At 39.6% G+C, this 17,001-nt stretch overlaps 2 protein-coding genes across 6 annotated transcripts in view; one reads left to right on the top strand and one right to left on the bottom strand.

Moving 5' to 3' along the window:
• DENND2C (DENN domain containing 2C) overlaps positions 1–15,384 on the bottom strand; it is an 83,207-nt gene extending 67,823 nt beyond the window's left edge. For 4 of the 5 annotated variants that reach the window (XM_081493356.1, XM_081493357.1, XM_081493355.1 and 1 more), the window contains exon 1: positions 15,275–15,384. The gene's annotated coding sequence lies outside the window, so the exon portion shown is untranslated. Of the gene's footprint in view, positions 1–14,899; positions 15,162–15,274 lie in introns of those variants that run through there. The other variant, XM_081493354.1, reaches the window with a different exon arrangement.
• Positions 10,151–16,409, top strand: LOC145507259 (uncharacterized). Its single transcript, XM_081493358.1, has 3 exons — positions 10,151–11,614; positions 13,069–16,053; positions 16,260–16,409. Exon 2 carries the CDS (start codon positions 14,923–14,925, stop codon positions 15,631–15,633), a length of 711 nt encoding a protein of 236 aa, XP_081349484.1. The 5' UTR covers positions 10,151–11,614; positions 13,069–14,922; the 3' UTR covers positions 15,634–16,053; positions 16,260–16,409.
• Positions 16,410–17,001: the final 592 nt, after the last annotated feature.

Genomic DNA, 17,001 nt, shown 5'->3' with positions numbered 1-17,001 from the left:
GTTGCTTACATATGTTCATTATTGCAAACAATGCAGCAATGAACACGGGGGTGAAGATATCTTTTCGAATCAGTGTTTTCATTTTCTTCAGAAAAATACCCAGAAGTAGAACTGCTAGATCATACGGTGGTTTTATTTTTAATTTTTTGAGAATCTTCCACACTATTTTTCATAGAGGTTGCACCAATTTACATTATTATCAACAGTGCACAAGGGTTCCCTTTTTTCTACATCCTTGCCAACACTTGTTATTGCTTATCTTTTTGATAACAGCCATTCTAACAGATATGAGGTGGTATCTCACTGTGGTTTTGACCTGCATTTCCCTTATGACTAGTGATATTAAGCAACTTTTCATGTGCTTGTTGACCATCTGTATATCTTCTAAATTAAGTTTTATCTTAATCTGTTTGACCTAATTATTCTTTAAAAAATCTTAATGTAAGAAATAACTGTCCCAGAACTTTTCACCTTTGTAAATACTTAAAATAACCTAGTTTTTAAATCATAAACTCAAACTTGGTTAAGTTCTCAGTAAGACATTAGAAAATAGAAGCAAAATTCTCACTTCCTAGAGCATTCAAAGGCAGAAACTAAAAAGAAGCAGTTTTTCAAAAAGGGGTTTTAAAAGTCATAAAGTAATACTGCTACTTTTCAGAAATTTTGAAGACATAGAAAACATGGGGGAAATATCTATAAGCCTACCACATCCAGCATAATCGCTGATATATTTTGGTATATTTCCTTCCTGTTTTATTTCATAAGATATTTTTATATAGATGCAATTATAGTATATGTATAATTGTATCCTGCTTTTCTTTTTAGGATTGTATAAAAAGATGTACTTTTCAAGGTTTAAAACTGAAACATAACAAGCTCTCCTAAAAGCATACATTCATATCCACTGTACAATGCAAATTCCCATTTTATACTAAAGCTTTTTAAAAAGCAAGAAGACAGATTTCTCAGATTTTCAAATCACATTCCCAAATTACACATTCATTGGGTAAAACTGCATTCAGATGGTTATTAAATGTAACTGCTATTCTTCAAATTACCATTTGAAACACATAAAAGTATTTAACTCTGCAATATATTAACCCTCAGGCCCAACAATATCATTTAGAAATGAAGTTATTACTAAGATAAAAAATTATCACCAGCTCTTCCCTCTCTTCCTGAACAATTTAGCTGAAAGTCATTAAGTGGAACAGAGTGAGGTAGGCCTCCCTGTCTGATGCTATGGAGCCACAATGGCAGGACAGGTCACCAAAGAACTAGAGCAGGAGTAGGAAAAGCATCTGTGCCGGAGGGCTGTGAATGTGGATGGTCAGGACTCTCAAAGGGTAAAGGGGGTGACTCCACAAAGGGGCAGCCTCTGTGAGATGTCAGTGCTGGAGCAGAACAAGGGGGTACCAGCCTGATGGGTGGCATGGTGCGGGCCATCAGAGCCAGAGCAGGTTAAAGAGAGGACCCTTGTGGGAAGGGGCAACTAGTCAAGAGTACTGACAAGTGGACCTTCAACCCCTCACCTGGGTGTCTACGTGTAATATACAAACTGCTCAATTACATAGGACATCCTGATTAAATATTGCTGCTGCTGCTAAGTCGCTTCAGTCGTGTCCGATTCTGTGCGACCCCATAGATGGCAGCCCACCAGGCTCCGCCATCCCTGGGATTCTCCAGGCAAGAATACTGGAGTGGGTTGCCATTGCCTTCTCCAATGCATGAAAGTGAAAAGTGAAAGTGAAGTCACTCAGTCGTGTTGGACTCCTAGTGACCCCATGGACTGCAGCCTACCAGGCTCCTCCATCCATGGGATTTTCCAGGCAAGAGTACTGGAGTGGGGTGCCATTGCCTTCTCCGGATTAAATATTACACAAGTATTAAAAGAATAAGGTAGAGCTTTATGTGTAGATATGGAAAGATGTCCCCAAAACAGTGGGGAAAAACATTTCTCAATTATGGTTCTTTTTCTATAGAATTTAAAAAAGGATACACATATATCTACACATACCCACTCACACACATACCTTGCAATACTGTGAGTTTTTAAGAAAGAAAATACCTTTCTTAAAATGCTTGTTTAAACATTGGTGGGAAGGAGTTGGTAGAAAAGAGAGAAGAAATAAAGGTAGAGAGCAAACCCCAAATGGGAGAGAAGGTGTGGACCTCCAAACCGAACCGGAAGAATCAGCATCTGACAGGAAGAGGGACAGCTCTTCCATTGGGACAGAAGGTAATTAGGAAAGAAAGGTAAGGACGCAGGTACATTTACAAGTTTGGGGTCTGTATGCTTATTAACATGCCCCTTAATGGATTCTATTTTCTCTTTGAAATAATAATGTGCAATTAATCGCTGAGAGTAAAGTGAGAGAAAAGTCAAAGGGTTAAGGAAAGTAAAGAAAGTTTAAAATAGACATCTTGGAGGAAAAAAGCAAGAAGACATACAGTTACTTACATATATATTACACAAGCAGAGAGTTTTTAAAAGGCAAAGAATTAGCGACTAAATCTTTGAGAACATTAATCATTATCAGGGACCACAGATGAAAGAAAAGGGAGAATCAGATAAAGAGTGGAAAAAAGAGTAGTGAGTGGTAACAGAACCAGGAAAAAATGAATCATGGATAATCATTAAAGGAAAAGTTTCTACAAAGAAAAGAAAGGTAAGGAGAATAAAGACTAAGAAAGTGTCCTTGTATCTGGTAACAGGACATTAAATAAATGCCAAAAGGGCAGTAAGGACAGATAACAGCTAAAGCTTAGGGAGAAAAGGGGTCAAGTATGAACACAACATTTATTGTAAAGTCAATGAGAAGACGAGTAAGGTCAAAAAAGAGAAGCAATTTTAAATACAATGTTTTTATATGTGGAATCTGGAAAAAAAAAGTACAGACAAACCTATTTCCAGGGCAGAAATAGAGATGCAGACATAGAGAAATGGACACAAGGACACAAGAGTGGGGAGGAGAGGCTGGAGCCCACTGGGAGATTAGGATTGACATACATACACTATCATGTGTAAGACAGATAGTGGGAACCTACTGGATAGCACAGGGAGCACGGCTCAGAGCTCGGTGACGACTTAAATGAGCGGGATGGGGTGGGGATGAGAGGGAGGTTCAAGAGGGAGGGGGTATATGTATACGTATAGCTGATTCATTTCAATGTACAGCAGAAATTAATACAACATTGTAAAGCAATTATATTCCAATAAAAATAAATAAATGCAATGCTTTAAAGTTGTGGGGGGAAACTATGTATTTTAAAACTGTAGCAAAGAATTAATGAAGGATATAATAAATATGAGGAAGAGGGAGGGGAAAGTTAAGTCACATGGAAGAAAGAGGTGTCAGGAGTTTGAGAAAGATGACAGTTCTTATGGAACTGGAAAAAAGATAAGGTTTGTGTATGCTTAAGACCCAAACCGGGCTTCCCTGGTAGCTCAGCTGGTAAAGAATCCACCTGCAATGCAGGAGACCTGGGTTCGATCCTGGGTTGGGAAGATTCCCTGGAAAAGGGCATGACAACCCACTCTAGTATTTTTGCCTGGAGAATCCCCATGGACAGAAGAGCCTGGCAGGCTACAGTCCATGGGGTCGCAAAGAGTTGGACATGACTGAGCGACTAAGCGGAGCACAGCACAGCACAAGACCCAAGCCAAATTAGTTAAGGTTGTATCATATAACTTTAATCTATAAAAATTACAACAACCATATTAAGATTTAGAGAAAAAGCCCATCTACTTGAGGATAAAAATTTTAAGAGCTGCTCAATAACGAGCTTGGTAATTAATAGATTAATGGTAGTATATTCAATTGAAGTTGGAAACATGATTCATAGAGGGTCTGGCCTACATGATTGTTCATCTGTCTCCTAAACCTGGCACAAGAATGAACAAAGCAAACTGGAGTCAAAGATAGGAAAACTAGCAATTAATCCAGCAGGTGGAATACCTTGCTTCTTGGTGTGCAAAGAAGTTATCACCAAAACCCATGATATGAAATACATTTGAGTCACAATACATGCACACACACAACTGAAACAGAAGTTTCACAAAACAATTAACCTTATTACATATGATAAAGTAAAACATAAAGTTAACATCAAATGTTATTTGATCTTTACTTAAATACATTAAAAATTCCAAAATTAATACACAATATAAACATTAAAATTAGAAAAGAGTCTATGTGGAGCAAAGGAACCCAGTGACATGAGACCAAAACTGAACTCTAGGACACTGTGAAAGACAGCCATGTTTGTGGGAAGAAACTGGGTTCAAGCGAAGCAATAAACACAAGGAAAGTAGGCATACATAATACTAGTAGGGAACGTGATACAGTGATCAATAGTAATTGTTTGCAGGAAGGATGGAAAAACAAAGAGGGATCATTTAAGAGCAGTAACAGCAAAAGTATACATTGGCATGGTTTTATAGAATACACACACACACAAACACACAGAATCCCTAAGGGCCCTGTGGCGTTATTGAATCAAATCCTCTTTCTCTTGCACTATAGGTCACTGCTTCCTGAACCCTTCTGACCAAAACCCATGATAAGAAATACATTTGAGTCACAATACATGCACACACACAACTGAAACAGAAGTTTCACAAAACAATTAACCTTATTACATATGATAAAGTAAAATATAAAGTTAACATCAAATATTATTTGATCATTATTTAAATACATTTAAAATTCCAAAATTAATATACAATATATACATTAAAATTAGAAAAGAGTCTATGTAATGCAGTGAGTGATCTTTCCTGTTCATAAACTAATTCCAGTCTGGAAAACACAAGGACCATGTTACATACTTAGCAGGTTCACAATAGAATCTTGTACTCTTGCTTGAAATTGGGTCAGGGTTGAAACCCTAGATGAAACAATAAGTTGTTGTGAAACGTAAAAATAGTACTGAACTTTTTCTATTTAGTAACGGAAATTCTTTGGTCTTAATACAAAATGATGGTCAGCAGTATCATTCATAATCACTTCAGAGTACATTAAGAACTAAGCTGTAAGAATTCATTTTCTCCTTGGAATACACATTGAACTCAATTATTGAGGCAGGCCAAATGGATCTTTTGTCCAAATGGTTTTCTTCAACATTTTAAACTTCCCCTCAGGAAAATAATAATTAAAAGTCAGACAAGAGAAAATTTTATAGTATCTCTACATTTTATTTTGTTCAAGTTTTCTTCAGCGATAATGCTCTCTTTCAGATGTAGCAACATGTATGAAAGAATAAAACAGCAAGAGTATTACCTGCAAAAACAATGTTTTGGAACCCTGAGATACAGAGCTTCCAATTTAGTTCACTAGGTTGCCAAAAATATCAGCTAAATATGCAAGTTTGTTATCCAAAAATATTGGAAAACATCTGCCAAATGAGAATGTCTTTCAACTAGAAAAATTCTAGATCCATACAATCTGCTTAGCTCTTTATCTCTTAACAGCTATCAAATTCTGCTGTGACACAGTGAATGGGTACAATTAGCTCTGAATAACACATTTTAAAATCTTGGCTATTCATCAAGTCTCCTTTACAATAATGAACAACTTGGCAATGTTTTTCAATATATCCAAGAGATTTGGAGGGTTTTCAGCATATACCAAAGCTCTGTATCCATAAAACAGTGATTCTAGAGTACTTAGAACAAATAAGACAGAAAGAAGAGTCCAGCGATGACCTGCTGAGCAGTGCGCTCACTCATGATCAGTCTACAGCTTTTGCCTAAAGCTTCAAGGAGACCAGTAGAACAGCTGCCCTGGACATTCAGAAGAAAGTAGGAGAATGCCTGCACTGTCAGTTGTGCTGCTTTGACTGTTGTCTCTATGTCCATCTCTGTCTCTGTCTATCACTGTCTCTCTCTCTCTGTCTCTCCCTTCCTCCCTTTGCTTGAGTGTTGGAAGGGTGCTTTGAGGAAATAATAAAACACAAGTGTGGATCTTTGGGGGTGGGAGAAAGCACTATTATCAGTAGCTTCAAACAATGTTTAAAATAACTCCTCTATGTTTTCTAACTGTATTTGCAATTCTACTACTTCAGTTCAGTTCAGTCGCTCAGTTGTGTCTGACTTTTCGCGACCCCATGGACTGCAGCATGCCAGGCTTTTCTGTCCATCACCAACTGCCAGAGCCTGCTCAAACTCATGTCCATCAAGTCTGTGATGCCATTCAACGATCTCATCCTCTGTCGTTCCCTTTTCTTCCTGTCTTCAATCTTTCCCAGCATCAGGGTCTTTTCCGAGTTAGTTCTTCGCATCAGATGGCCAAAGTATTGGAGCTTCAGCTTCAGCATCAGTCCTTCCAGTGAATATTCAGGACGGATCTCCTTTAGGATGGACTGGTTGGATCTCCTTGCAGTCCAAGGGATTCTCAAGACTCTTCTCCAACACCACAGTTCAAAAGCATCAATTCTTCTGTGCTCAGCTTTCTTGCTTTTAGCTTCTCTTCTTTTCTCAGCTATTTGTAAGGGCTCCTCAGACAATCCTTTTGCTTTTTTGCATTTCTTTTTCTTGGGCATGGTTTTGATCACAGCTTCCTGTACAATGTTACAAACCTCTGTCTATAGTTCTTCAGGCAGTCTGTCTATCAGATCTAATCCCTTGAATCTACTTGTCACTTCCACTGTATAGTCTTAAGGGATTTGATTTAGGTCATACCTGAATGGTCTAGTAGTTTTCCCTACTTTCTTCAATTTAAGTCTGAATTTGGCAATAAGGAGTTCATGATCTGAGCCATAGTCAGCTCCCGGTCTTGTTTTTGCTGACTGTATAGAGCTTCTCCATCTTTGGCTGCAAAGAATATAATCAATCTGATTTCGGTATTGACCATCTGGTGATATCTATGGGTAGAGTCATTTCTTGTGTTGATGGAAGAGGGTGTTTGCTATGACCAGTGCGTTCTCTTGGCAAAACTCTGTTAGCCTTTGCCCTGGTTCATTTTGTACTCCAAGGCCAAATTTGCCTGTCATTCCAGGTATCTCTTGACTTCCTACTTTTGCATTCCAGTCCCCTATAATGAAAAGATGTCTTTTTTGGGTGTTAGTTCTAGAAGGTCTTGTAGGTCTTCACAGAACCATTCAACTTCAGCTTCTTTGGCATTAGTGGTTGGGGCATAGAGTTGGATTACTGTGATAGTGAATGGTTTGCCTTGGAAACGAACAGAGATCATTCTGTCGTTTTTGAGATTCTACTACTTAAAAGTATTTATAAAATTATATTATATTAGAAACTTATAATAGAGATGCCATCAATTTGTATTGTAAAGTCTGTATCAGATTGTAGCCACCTTATAAGCACTGTTGAAATGTTCCATAATGATAGAACAGAAATATGTCAATACGAAGATACAATTTTTGATTTTCCACTGACTAAACATCAAACATCATACATGTAACATCTACGCATTATTTTTCATCCATGCATTTTAAACAAAAACTTTTTTCAATAAATATGTAGCCCTTTTTCTCTCGTGCCACTGATAATGCAACTAAATAAAACAATGAAACTTGAATAAAAAGGAAATTGACATAGTTTTATATTCTTTTCTTTCTTTGAAAATATTTGAAAAGGTTTACTGAAGAGTCCAGAATGCTGCTTCCAAAAATCTGTTCAATATTAAAGATCGTAACTTTCATTTGCAACATTAACATAAATACATGGAGTCATCTTCATGAGGTTTTGCACATTTGATAAACCCATTTTAAAAATTATCTTCGTGAAAGAGAAGATCTTTATGTAAGATATCTTACACTTTTTCTTGAGTCACCCTTTCCTCCACATTTTTGTACTCCAGATGCAGCTACTGAACAAGCCTCTATTTTTTCACTCCATGCTTTCTTTCTTCTCCTAATAATTAGACAGTACATTTAGAGGGCAAATTGGTCTAATTTCTTTTTGAACAACAATTTATCACTGAACTGAAAAACATCACACTTGAAGAACGTATTTAAAGTTAATAAATAAAACTGAGAGTCTCACCATTTTTACCAACAGCAAAGAAAATCCTGCTACATTCTGCTTGACCTTTAATTACATTAATAAATTAAATGTGCAATAATCATTGCATTACGATCATCAGCAAACTGACCATCACTCTAATTCACATAATATTGCTCTTTTGTTCCATGGTACCCCTTACGGTTTAAGTAGGTACCAGGGAAGAGATGATTTGCAGTAAATATTGTTGAAAAGTAGGCTGTGTCATTTCCTCCCAGCAGGCTCTAATATCATCAGCCTTAATAGACTTTTATTTAATCAGAGTATCAAAGAATACAGATAAATATTTAAATACAAAATTATGCTTCATATTGCTACGTAACCAACTCAAAAATATCCTAGACAGCTGGATTGTTTTGTTTTTTCACTCTAATGGAGAAAAAGAGAGAGAGAAAGAAAAAGAGCACACTTCTTTTAAGTAGCACCAAGAATAAATCTCACCCTCCTCAAAACTGTCCTCTAACATTAACATCTACACAAGAAAATAAAAATCACAAATATGTCACTTTTATGAATTTAAACTTTGAAGTAAAACTAATAATTGTCCCCCATGTCCTCTGTTATAAACATTATCTCTGTTATGAAAACCATGAACGTCAGAAATCTAACTTAAAGAAATACAGGAGAGCATAAATAAAATATATAACTGACATAAATGGATTAATACTGCCTGAACTGAATGTTAAAATTATACTTTCAGGTTGCTAACCAGGAATCTAAGATTTATAAGCAAAAAAAATATCATAAATTTCCTCCTCAAAAACATGAGGTGCAAGAGAAATATCTCAGATGCCAAATGTGAAAAAGTAAGTCCTTTGAACTTCTTTCTCTTATCTCATCATTATTTTTAATTCTTCAATCTTATAATCTGCTTTAATGTCCTTGAAATGAAGAAAAATTTCATGTTTCCTTTTCCTTGGAGAAAAATTATTCATGCAGCTTTAAGAGGAAAAAGACAAAAGATTCCATCTTATCCAACCCTCTGGGAACCAGTGCAGGACACTTCTAATTTTGGTCCTTTATTCTACCCAGCTTTCAATGTCCTCACTTTCACTGAGGAAAAAGATAACCATTTTAGTGGCTCAATAAGGAGTACTGAATATAGAAAAATATTTTCAAATGTATTTTTTATTCTGACAGTGTACAAGCTTCCAGGGGCAGTGACCGCAGTGTGATACTCATGATGCTGGGCAGGACTGCAGCTCCCAGCAGGCCATAGGATCCACAGGATCATAAGGCTAAAAATCCAATACACTCACAACCTTTCTGTATATACAGTCATTCTGTTTTTCATATACAGTACAGTATTCAATAAATTACATGAAATAATAAATGTATTATAAAATAGGTCTTGCGTTAGATGATCTTGCCTAATCTTGGGCTAAAGTAGGAGCTCTGAACACATTTAAGATAGACAGTAAAGAATCTGCCTGCAATGCGGGAGACCTGGGCTCGATACCTGGGTCGGGAAGATCCCCTGGAGAAGGGAATGGCAACCCACTTCAGTATTCTTGCCTGGAGAATTCTGTGGACAGAGGGGCCTGGCGGGCTATAGTCCATGGGATTGCAAAGAGTCAGACATGACTGAGCGACTAACACTGAACTGAACTGAAGCTAAGCTACAATGTTTGGTAGGTTAAGACGACTAAATGTATTTTCGACTTATGATATTTTTACCTTATCATGAGTTTATCAGAACATAACCCCACAGTACGTTGAGGAAGATCTGATAAAGGCCCATTTTAAAATAAAATGTTAATATCTCATGTCATTTATTGATTACTGAACTGAAAGTGAAAAAGAGAATGGCTGTATGGGTACTAAATGGTTATAAGTGTTATCAGCTGGTTGTCCTGATTGTATGGCTGACTAGGAGCTGACTCCCTGCCTCTGCCTAGCATTAAGAGAGTGTATCACACAGTATATTGCTAGCCCAGGAAAAGATCAAAATTCCAAGTATAGTTTCTATTGAATAAGCACCAATTTTGTATCATCCTAAAGTTGAAATAACAGAAGTGGACCAACTGAAACTGGGGCCCATCTGTATAAGCATGGAATTACAAAGTACAGAGGACGAAAAATAATTCTATAATAAAGAGGATCTACTTTCTTGATTGGCTGTGAATTTGCTTTTTTTTTTTTTTTTTTACAAAGAGATACTCCAATAATAGTTTGGGTAAAACACTGGGAATAAATGAATGACTGTCAAGTGAAATTTTAAAAGAAAAGGATTTATTTGGATGTAAAAGCTATTTAATCTTCAAATAAAACCCATTTAATTGTTTTATAGTCATAATTGATAAGAAAATAAGTATAAATGAATAAATAATCCCTTCCATTCATACAAAGCAAAATTCTTTGTGTCCCCGCCCTGCAGCCCCTGCCCCAGAGTAATTTCATCTGCTCTTAGGGCTTCAATTCCCACTCTGGCTAACTCCTAAATCTGAATCCCCAATCTCAGCCTCCCCTCTGGGCTCTGGATCCTCTCTTACCATCTCGATCTGATGCTCCAGAGACACCTCAAAATCATCATGTTCAAATCTTAAACAATTAACTTCCCCCCCGATTAAAAATTAAATTAAGCTCTTCTATCTAGTTTCCCAAGCTGAGATACTAAGTTTTTACTTTTCTGTTGACCTTCAAAGCCAATCACTTTTTAAGCCTTGTAAATTCTACATTTTTATCATCTGTCCTCTCCTTTTCATTCCTATTACTATTTTCCTGCTCAGCTCTTATCCTCTCTTATCTGGGATATTTCAATAGCACCAGCTTTCTAACTTATCTCTCTACCTTCTGCTTCTCCATCTAATCTAGCATCTACATCATACCACCACCATGTTATCTTTCCTAATTACATAAAGTCCCTCACTGGCTTGCCATTGTCTTTAGAATCAAGTCCAAAGTCCTCAACATGATACACAGGCCCTTCACCAAATGAAGACTCTCTTTCTCTGAGTCATAACTTTTTACATGCCTAATCTGTATGTTGTTTTATAGCATATCCTATACCTCAAAGTATTAAAACCACCTTTAACACCATATTCTACAGCGAAAGACTGTGTCAACCAGGAAAAAAATTTTCTTTATTTCAAATGAAAGGTACTGAAATCCCATACATAACCTAATTTCTAGAAATTTCAGCAATCCTAACATGACTGGCAACCAAGCTCTGCAACTTTTTTGTTTTTTCCAGTTTATTTCCAGGCACCATCTTTTTTAGCCCAACCCTTCATCTCTATACACTCTGACGTTTAGTGACAATGTGGACTACAACACATTCCTGAAACATACCATATACTTCCACCTAATATTCCTGGTTTGCATCCATATCTTCTGTTCCCTTCCCCAACTCAGCAAACTCCTATCCATCCTTTAAAGCCAAATTCAAATACGGTATCATCTCACTAATCCTCCTCCTAGCATATATAGAATTATCTTCCCTCATCAATGGGCCAATTAAACTCTTTACTATATCTCTGTTATGGGCTTCCCTGCTAGCTCAGCTGGTAAAGAATCCATCTGCAATGCAGGAGACCCCGGTCCAATTCCTGGGTCAGAAAGATCCCCTGGAGAAGGGATAGGCTACCTACTCCAGTATTCTTGGGCTTCCCTGGTGGCTCAGACAATAAAGAATCTGCCTGCAATACAGGAGACCTGGGTTCGATCCCTGGTTTGGGAATCCTTGGGTTGGGATCCCCTGGAGGAGGGCATGGCAACCCAATCTAGTATTCTTGCCTGGAGAATTTCATGGACCGAGGAGCCTGGCGGGTTATAGCCCATGGGGTCGCAAAGAGTCGGACACGACTAAGTGACTAAGCACAGCACGGCATGTAACTCTGTTATAACTCTTATCACCCTGAAATTGTAGGGACTTATTTACATGTCTGGTTATAAGCATCTTGAAGTCAAGGAAACATTTTCTTGACTCTAACATTTAACTTATCCTCTGCAAAAAGACATTTTAAACTTCTTATTGAAAAATAATCACCTCTCATAGTATTAAGATAATGTCATAATTGCAGTAATTGAGTGACTGAGAGAGCTCAAAAACAAAAAGAATCTCACGTCATTCACCAGGAAAAAAATTTTTCATATATATATAAAGTATAATTAAGTTGAAGCTTGGATATGCCTTCATCTACACCTTGCAATACCAGTTTCTCTCTCTCTTTCCTTCTTTTTGATGAAGTTCTTCACAGAACTTTCTTTTAAGTACTCCTTCGATTTCATTTGCATCTCACTCACAGAATTCTAAACTCAGTATAGTGAAAGGGCTAAGATCAGGACTTTTGGAGCCCAACTGTCTGGTTTGAATCCTACCTAACTCTGGCACCTAGGCTGTTTGATATGGGAAAGTCATTCAACTTTTCTATGTTGCTCAAAGAGGAGATCATAGTAATAACACCCCTCAAGGTGGTTCTAAGGATTCAATAAGCTAATGTGTGTAAGAATTTAGCACACTGCCTAGCCCAAAGCACATCCCAATAAATGCTGGTTGATGTTATCATTATCAACAGTTTTTTAAAAACTTTCTCTGTACTTATGCTAGCCTATGGGGTAAAATGTAATCTCCTAGATGGAAGGAATTAAATTCTGCCCATACAAGAATTGTCTGTCTCTCAGTTGGGTCCAACTCTTTGTGACCCCATGGACTATAGCCTGCCAGGCTCCTCTGTTCATGGAATTATCCAGACAAGAATACTGGAGTGGGTAGCCATTTCCTTTTCAAGGGAGAAGAGATTGACTTCCCGACTCAGGGATTGAACCCAGGTCTCCTGCATTTCAGGCAGATTCTTTACTGTCTGTTGATCTTGGTGGTGAAGCCTTATACTCACATTATTTACTGAGCACCTAGTACATTCCAATGCACAGTTTTAGCACTTATATTAATGTATGGGTGGCTTCTCTGGTGACTCAGATGTTGTTGTTTAGTTCGTAAGTGCTGTCTGACTCTTCTGCAACCCCATGGACTGTAGCCCACCAGGCTCCTCTGTCAATGGGATTTCCCAGGCAGGAATACTGGAGTGGGTTTCCATTTCCTTCTCCAGGGGATCTTCCCAACCCAGGGATCAAACCCACATCTCCTACACTGGCAGGCATATTCTTTACCACTGAGCCACCAGGGAAGCTGCCCATACAGGAACGTAAGTGCTAAAACTGTGCCTTAGAATATATTAATGCTTAATAAATAATGTGAATATAAGATTTCAGTCTGCCAAGATCAACAAATTAGAAATCACAGCAAACTTTATATATGGAGTACATGCTTGAAATTGGTGTTTCAAAACATCCATCTTGCACTGAACTGCTGAAACATGTAAAACTGTTAAAGCAAAACAAAAATTATATTCACTAGAAACTTTCCCTCTACTTCTCCATTTAATTTGGTCTTGGTACCCAGTGATCTAAAATTCTTGTCTATAAGACTTACTACAGATCATCTAAAATAAAATTTCCAGGGTTTCCCCAGTGGCTCGGTGGTAAAGAATCTTCCTGCCAGTGCAGAAGGCATGGGTTCAATCCTTGATCCAGGAGGATCCCACATGCCATGGAGCAACAAAGCCCATGTGTCACAACTATTAAGCCTGTGCTCTAGAGCCTGGGAGCTGCAACTGTTGAGCCCATGTGCCACCACTACTAAAGCTGGTGCAGTCTAGAGCTGGTCCTCCACAAGGAGAGAAGCCACCAAAAGGAGAAGCCCACACGCTGCAACTAGAGAAAAGCCTGTGCAGCAGGGAAGACCGGACACAGTCACCAAAAAATTAAGAAATTATTTTAATAACAAAAATAAAATATAATTTCCAGTTTTAGAAAACTGCCTATTGTCACATCAGAAAAATTAATATTCTTCCTTTATATCCTCATTTTAAAAAATTTATTAACACACACAATCAACACACACACACAAACTAATGAAAAGCCAAGGGACCCAATTACTACATTTCCTGGTTTCTGCCTGGGAAACGACTTCAGAACACGCCTACATGTATCCCTTAGTCAAAGTGTGCTGGTTACAAACTGTTATTCGTTTTTTCATTTCCAGTCTTCCCCCAAAACTCCTCACACATTCACAAATCCACAGAAAAGAACGCAAATATCTGTAATAAAAGATGTACCAAAAAATGCAGCTGTATATTAATATATTTTGTTTTGGACGACTTAAATCTTACAAAAGCTAATATAAGTCTTGATTTGAAGCAATACTCCTAGCTTACTTTACCAGGTATCTTAAACTAAAACTATTTACCTAAAGCAAAGACACAGATTAACTGCTAACAAACTTCTTGGTAAATGATTCAGTAACAGTATAGTGTGCCAGTCTAGAAAAATTCATTAATCAGTGAAAAATGGACCACACTTCCAACAATGGTGATTTGTAAAAAAACGAGCTTAAACAATTTATTTACACAGTAAACCGAGATGTAGGACTTGATCTAAAACACCGTAGGTGAACCGCTAGCTTTAGGGTAAAGGTTTACAAAGAGCCTACTATGTGCCTGGCGCTTAACAGTTGTTTTACAGAATACACAATACCTAACATTTATAGGATACTCTCACTCATCTCATTTGACCCTAAGAATACCGCCTGGCATAAGCATCCCGATTTTACAGCTAAGGAAACAAGGCCCAGAAAAGTCGACTTTAACCGAGGTATCACATCTGGTACGTGGGTCCTGGCCGAAACTCCCGCCCCTGACTCATATTCTGATCATCTTCTGTCATACTATAATAGTTAGAAACTCTTCTGTTCCACTGTCAGATCAAAATCCTACTTGACGACTTTACTGTGTTCGTCAGATTCTGTTAAGGCTCAAAACACAGGAAAGCAAACATGTTTGAAAAACCCAACGTCTCAGCCTGTCGCGGCTTAATACTGACGAAAGCCCCGCGTTTCCTCCTGAATGCGGGGAGCTCCCTGCCTCTTCCCCAGGACTGCCGAGCGCCACCGAGCGCCTCCCCAGACGACGGTCCCCGCGCCCCGAGGTGAGCGGCGAGGAGACCCTCAGTCAGGCTCCATCACAGCCGCCTCCGCCGACGAGCGGGTTCCCAAATCCAGCGTCCGCTGGGCGCGGGGCCGCACGCTCTTGAGTCCCTCCAGGCCGGGGAGGTGCCGACACCGCCGCCAGCCCGCTCCCGCTCTGCGGCCGGAGGGCTCCCGACGTTCCAAGGCCCGGCTCCCAACGTGCGACACCCTCCGCCGCAAGGGGCCGACGCCCCGGCCTCACAACCCGCCCCAGGTCACCCAGCTCTTACCTGCGCTGGGCCTCGAGGCCGCCTCCGCCTCTGGGCTGCGGGGCTTAGTCCTCTCAGCCGAGGCGCCAGGTCGGCTGAGCTCCACTTGGGGTGGGCTCTGTCCCGCCCCCGCAGACCCGGCCGCAGGCCCCGCCCCGGCCTGGCCAAGCCCTGTTCTTATTGGCTCATGTTCCCACCCCTCACCTTTGGGCCCGCCCTTGGACCCGCCCCAGGCGCCGCCAGAGGACCTTCCAGAGGGGAACCGCCCCCGCTCGAGTCCAGTGTGGGGGCCAAAAGCTTGCCCAGGAGCCTGGGCGCCAAGAGGCTGCAGCTCCGGTAGTCAAGCGGCAGTCACGGCTGTCGTCCGTCCGAGGCTCTAGACAAAGCCCCTTAGTTGTCACCGTGCCTGCCGTCCAACAGGCTCCACAGCGATGGACAGAACTTTACATAATGTTGACTCTTCACAGCTACCCGTGAGACAAAGCCTAATCAAGAAATTCAAATGGCACCTCACTCAAGGAAACCGTACAACTGTCTCCTGCCAACGAGTGTAGTAGGCCTGGTGTCTCCAGTGAAAGAGCAGCATCATTTCTCAGGCTGAGCTCAGGGGGGCAAAAATGTCTCCGGCAGTTGCAGTACAGCCCCGACTTGAAATGTACAGCTGCATATAACGCTCCAGACACTTGAGGCTTGAAATCCCAGAGCAAGAGGTGCCTTTGATACTCCCAGTGCCTGAGGTCGGCTCCCACGCCCTGTTGTGACATGATTAAGCGCTGCGCCTGCAACACGCTCGTCCTCAGGTATGTACATGGCGCAGTGCCTACTGCGAGCAGTAGCCCAGTTTCACTAAGGCTGCTAGTCAAGGATGAGTTGAGCCTGTTTCCCAGGCATTTGCTAACTACCCGACCCCGCCTGGGCCCGCCCAATTCCACCCTACCCCCACGCCACCCCACTAGAGCCTCTTGGATCTGGTGACCAAACTCTTCCCACATCTGTTCACATGAAGGTACCAAAATAGACCAGAAAGAGCGGTGTTTGGTCACACATCACAGATGACTGTCACAGGCCAAATTAGCCAAAGAAGTAAGAGCTGCATATCCTGAACCGTTGTGAAACCATGAGCTGTGGGCAATAAAACAAGAATTATCTTCTATAATGGTGGGGGCAGGGAGGGAAGGAATGTCAAGACATATTTTTAATCACTTCTCAATGAGGAAATAAATGTGAATATTGTGAATATTGTTTGTAGTAAATTTTGAACGACGATCGGACTCCTCCCCCTAACCACCAAAAAAATCCTTGTGTATTTAGAAAACTCCCAAACAATTGTTTAAGATAAAATGTTGGGCTAAAATAGCATGGTTTTGAAATTTATTTCAAAATTCAGATTTATTCCAAAGTTCAAACTTCACATTCAGGAAGATTATAAGCCAAAATGAGCAGATCAAATTCCAAGTACTAAATATGAAACCAAATCTTCATCTTCATCCTCTCTATGGATGTAATAAATGACATGTATGTATTCTACTGCCCTCTCATGGGTAAGATGGAGATATACATAATGGTAGTTCATGCCTTTTGAAATCTGAGAATAGAAAGTTTAATTTGGCAGTTTGTATTATTTTGGTAACAAAGAGGTCAAGGTAAAAGAAAAATCAGATTGTCTAAGGGACTTAAAAATACTCAGCAAAGAGAACTTCAACTTCAGAAACCAGGGAGAGATTTCTTACACCAAGGCTAATACAAAC

Source organism: Giraffa tippelskirchi, chromosome 5 (assembly GCF_054371585.1).
Source record: "Giraffa tippelskirchi isolate mGirTip1 chromosome 5, T2T-mGirTip1v1.2.pri, whole genome shotgun sequence".
Lineage (NCBI taxonomy): Eukaryota > Metazoa > Chordata > Mammalia > Artiodactyla > Giraffidae > Giraffa > Giraffa tippelskirchi.
This window is presented reverse-complemented; position numbering and strand designations above follow the sequence as displayed.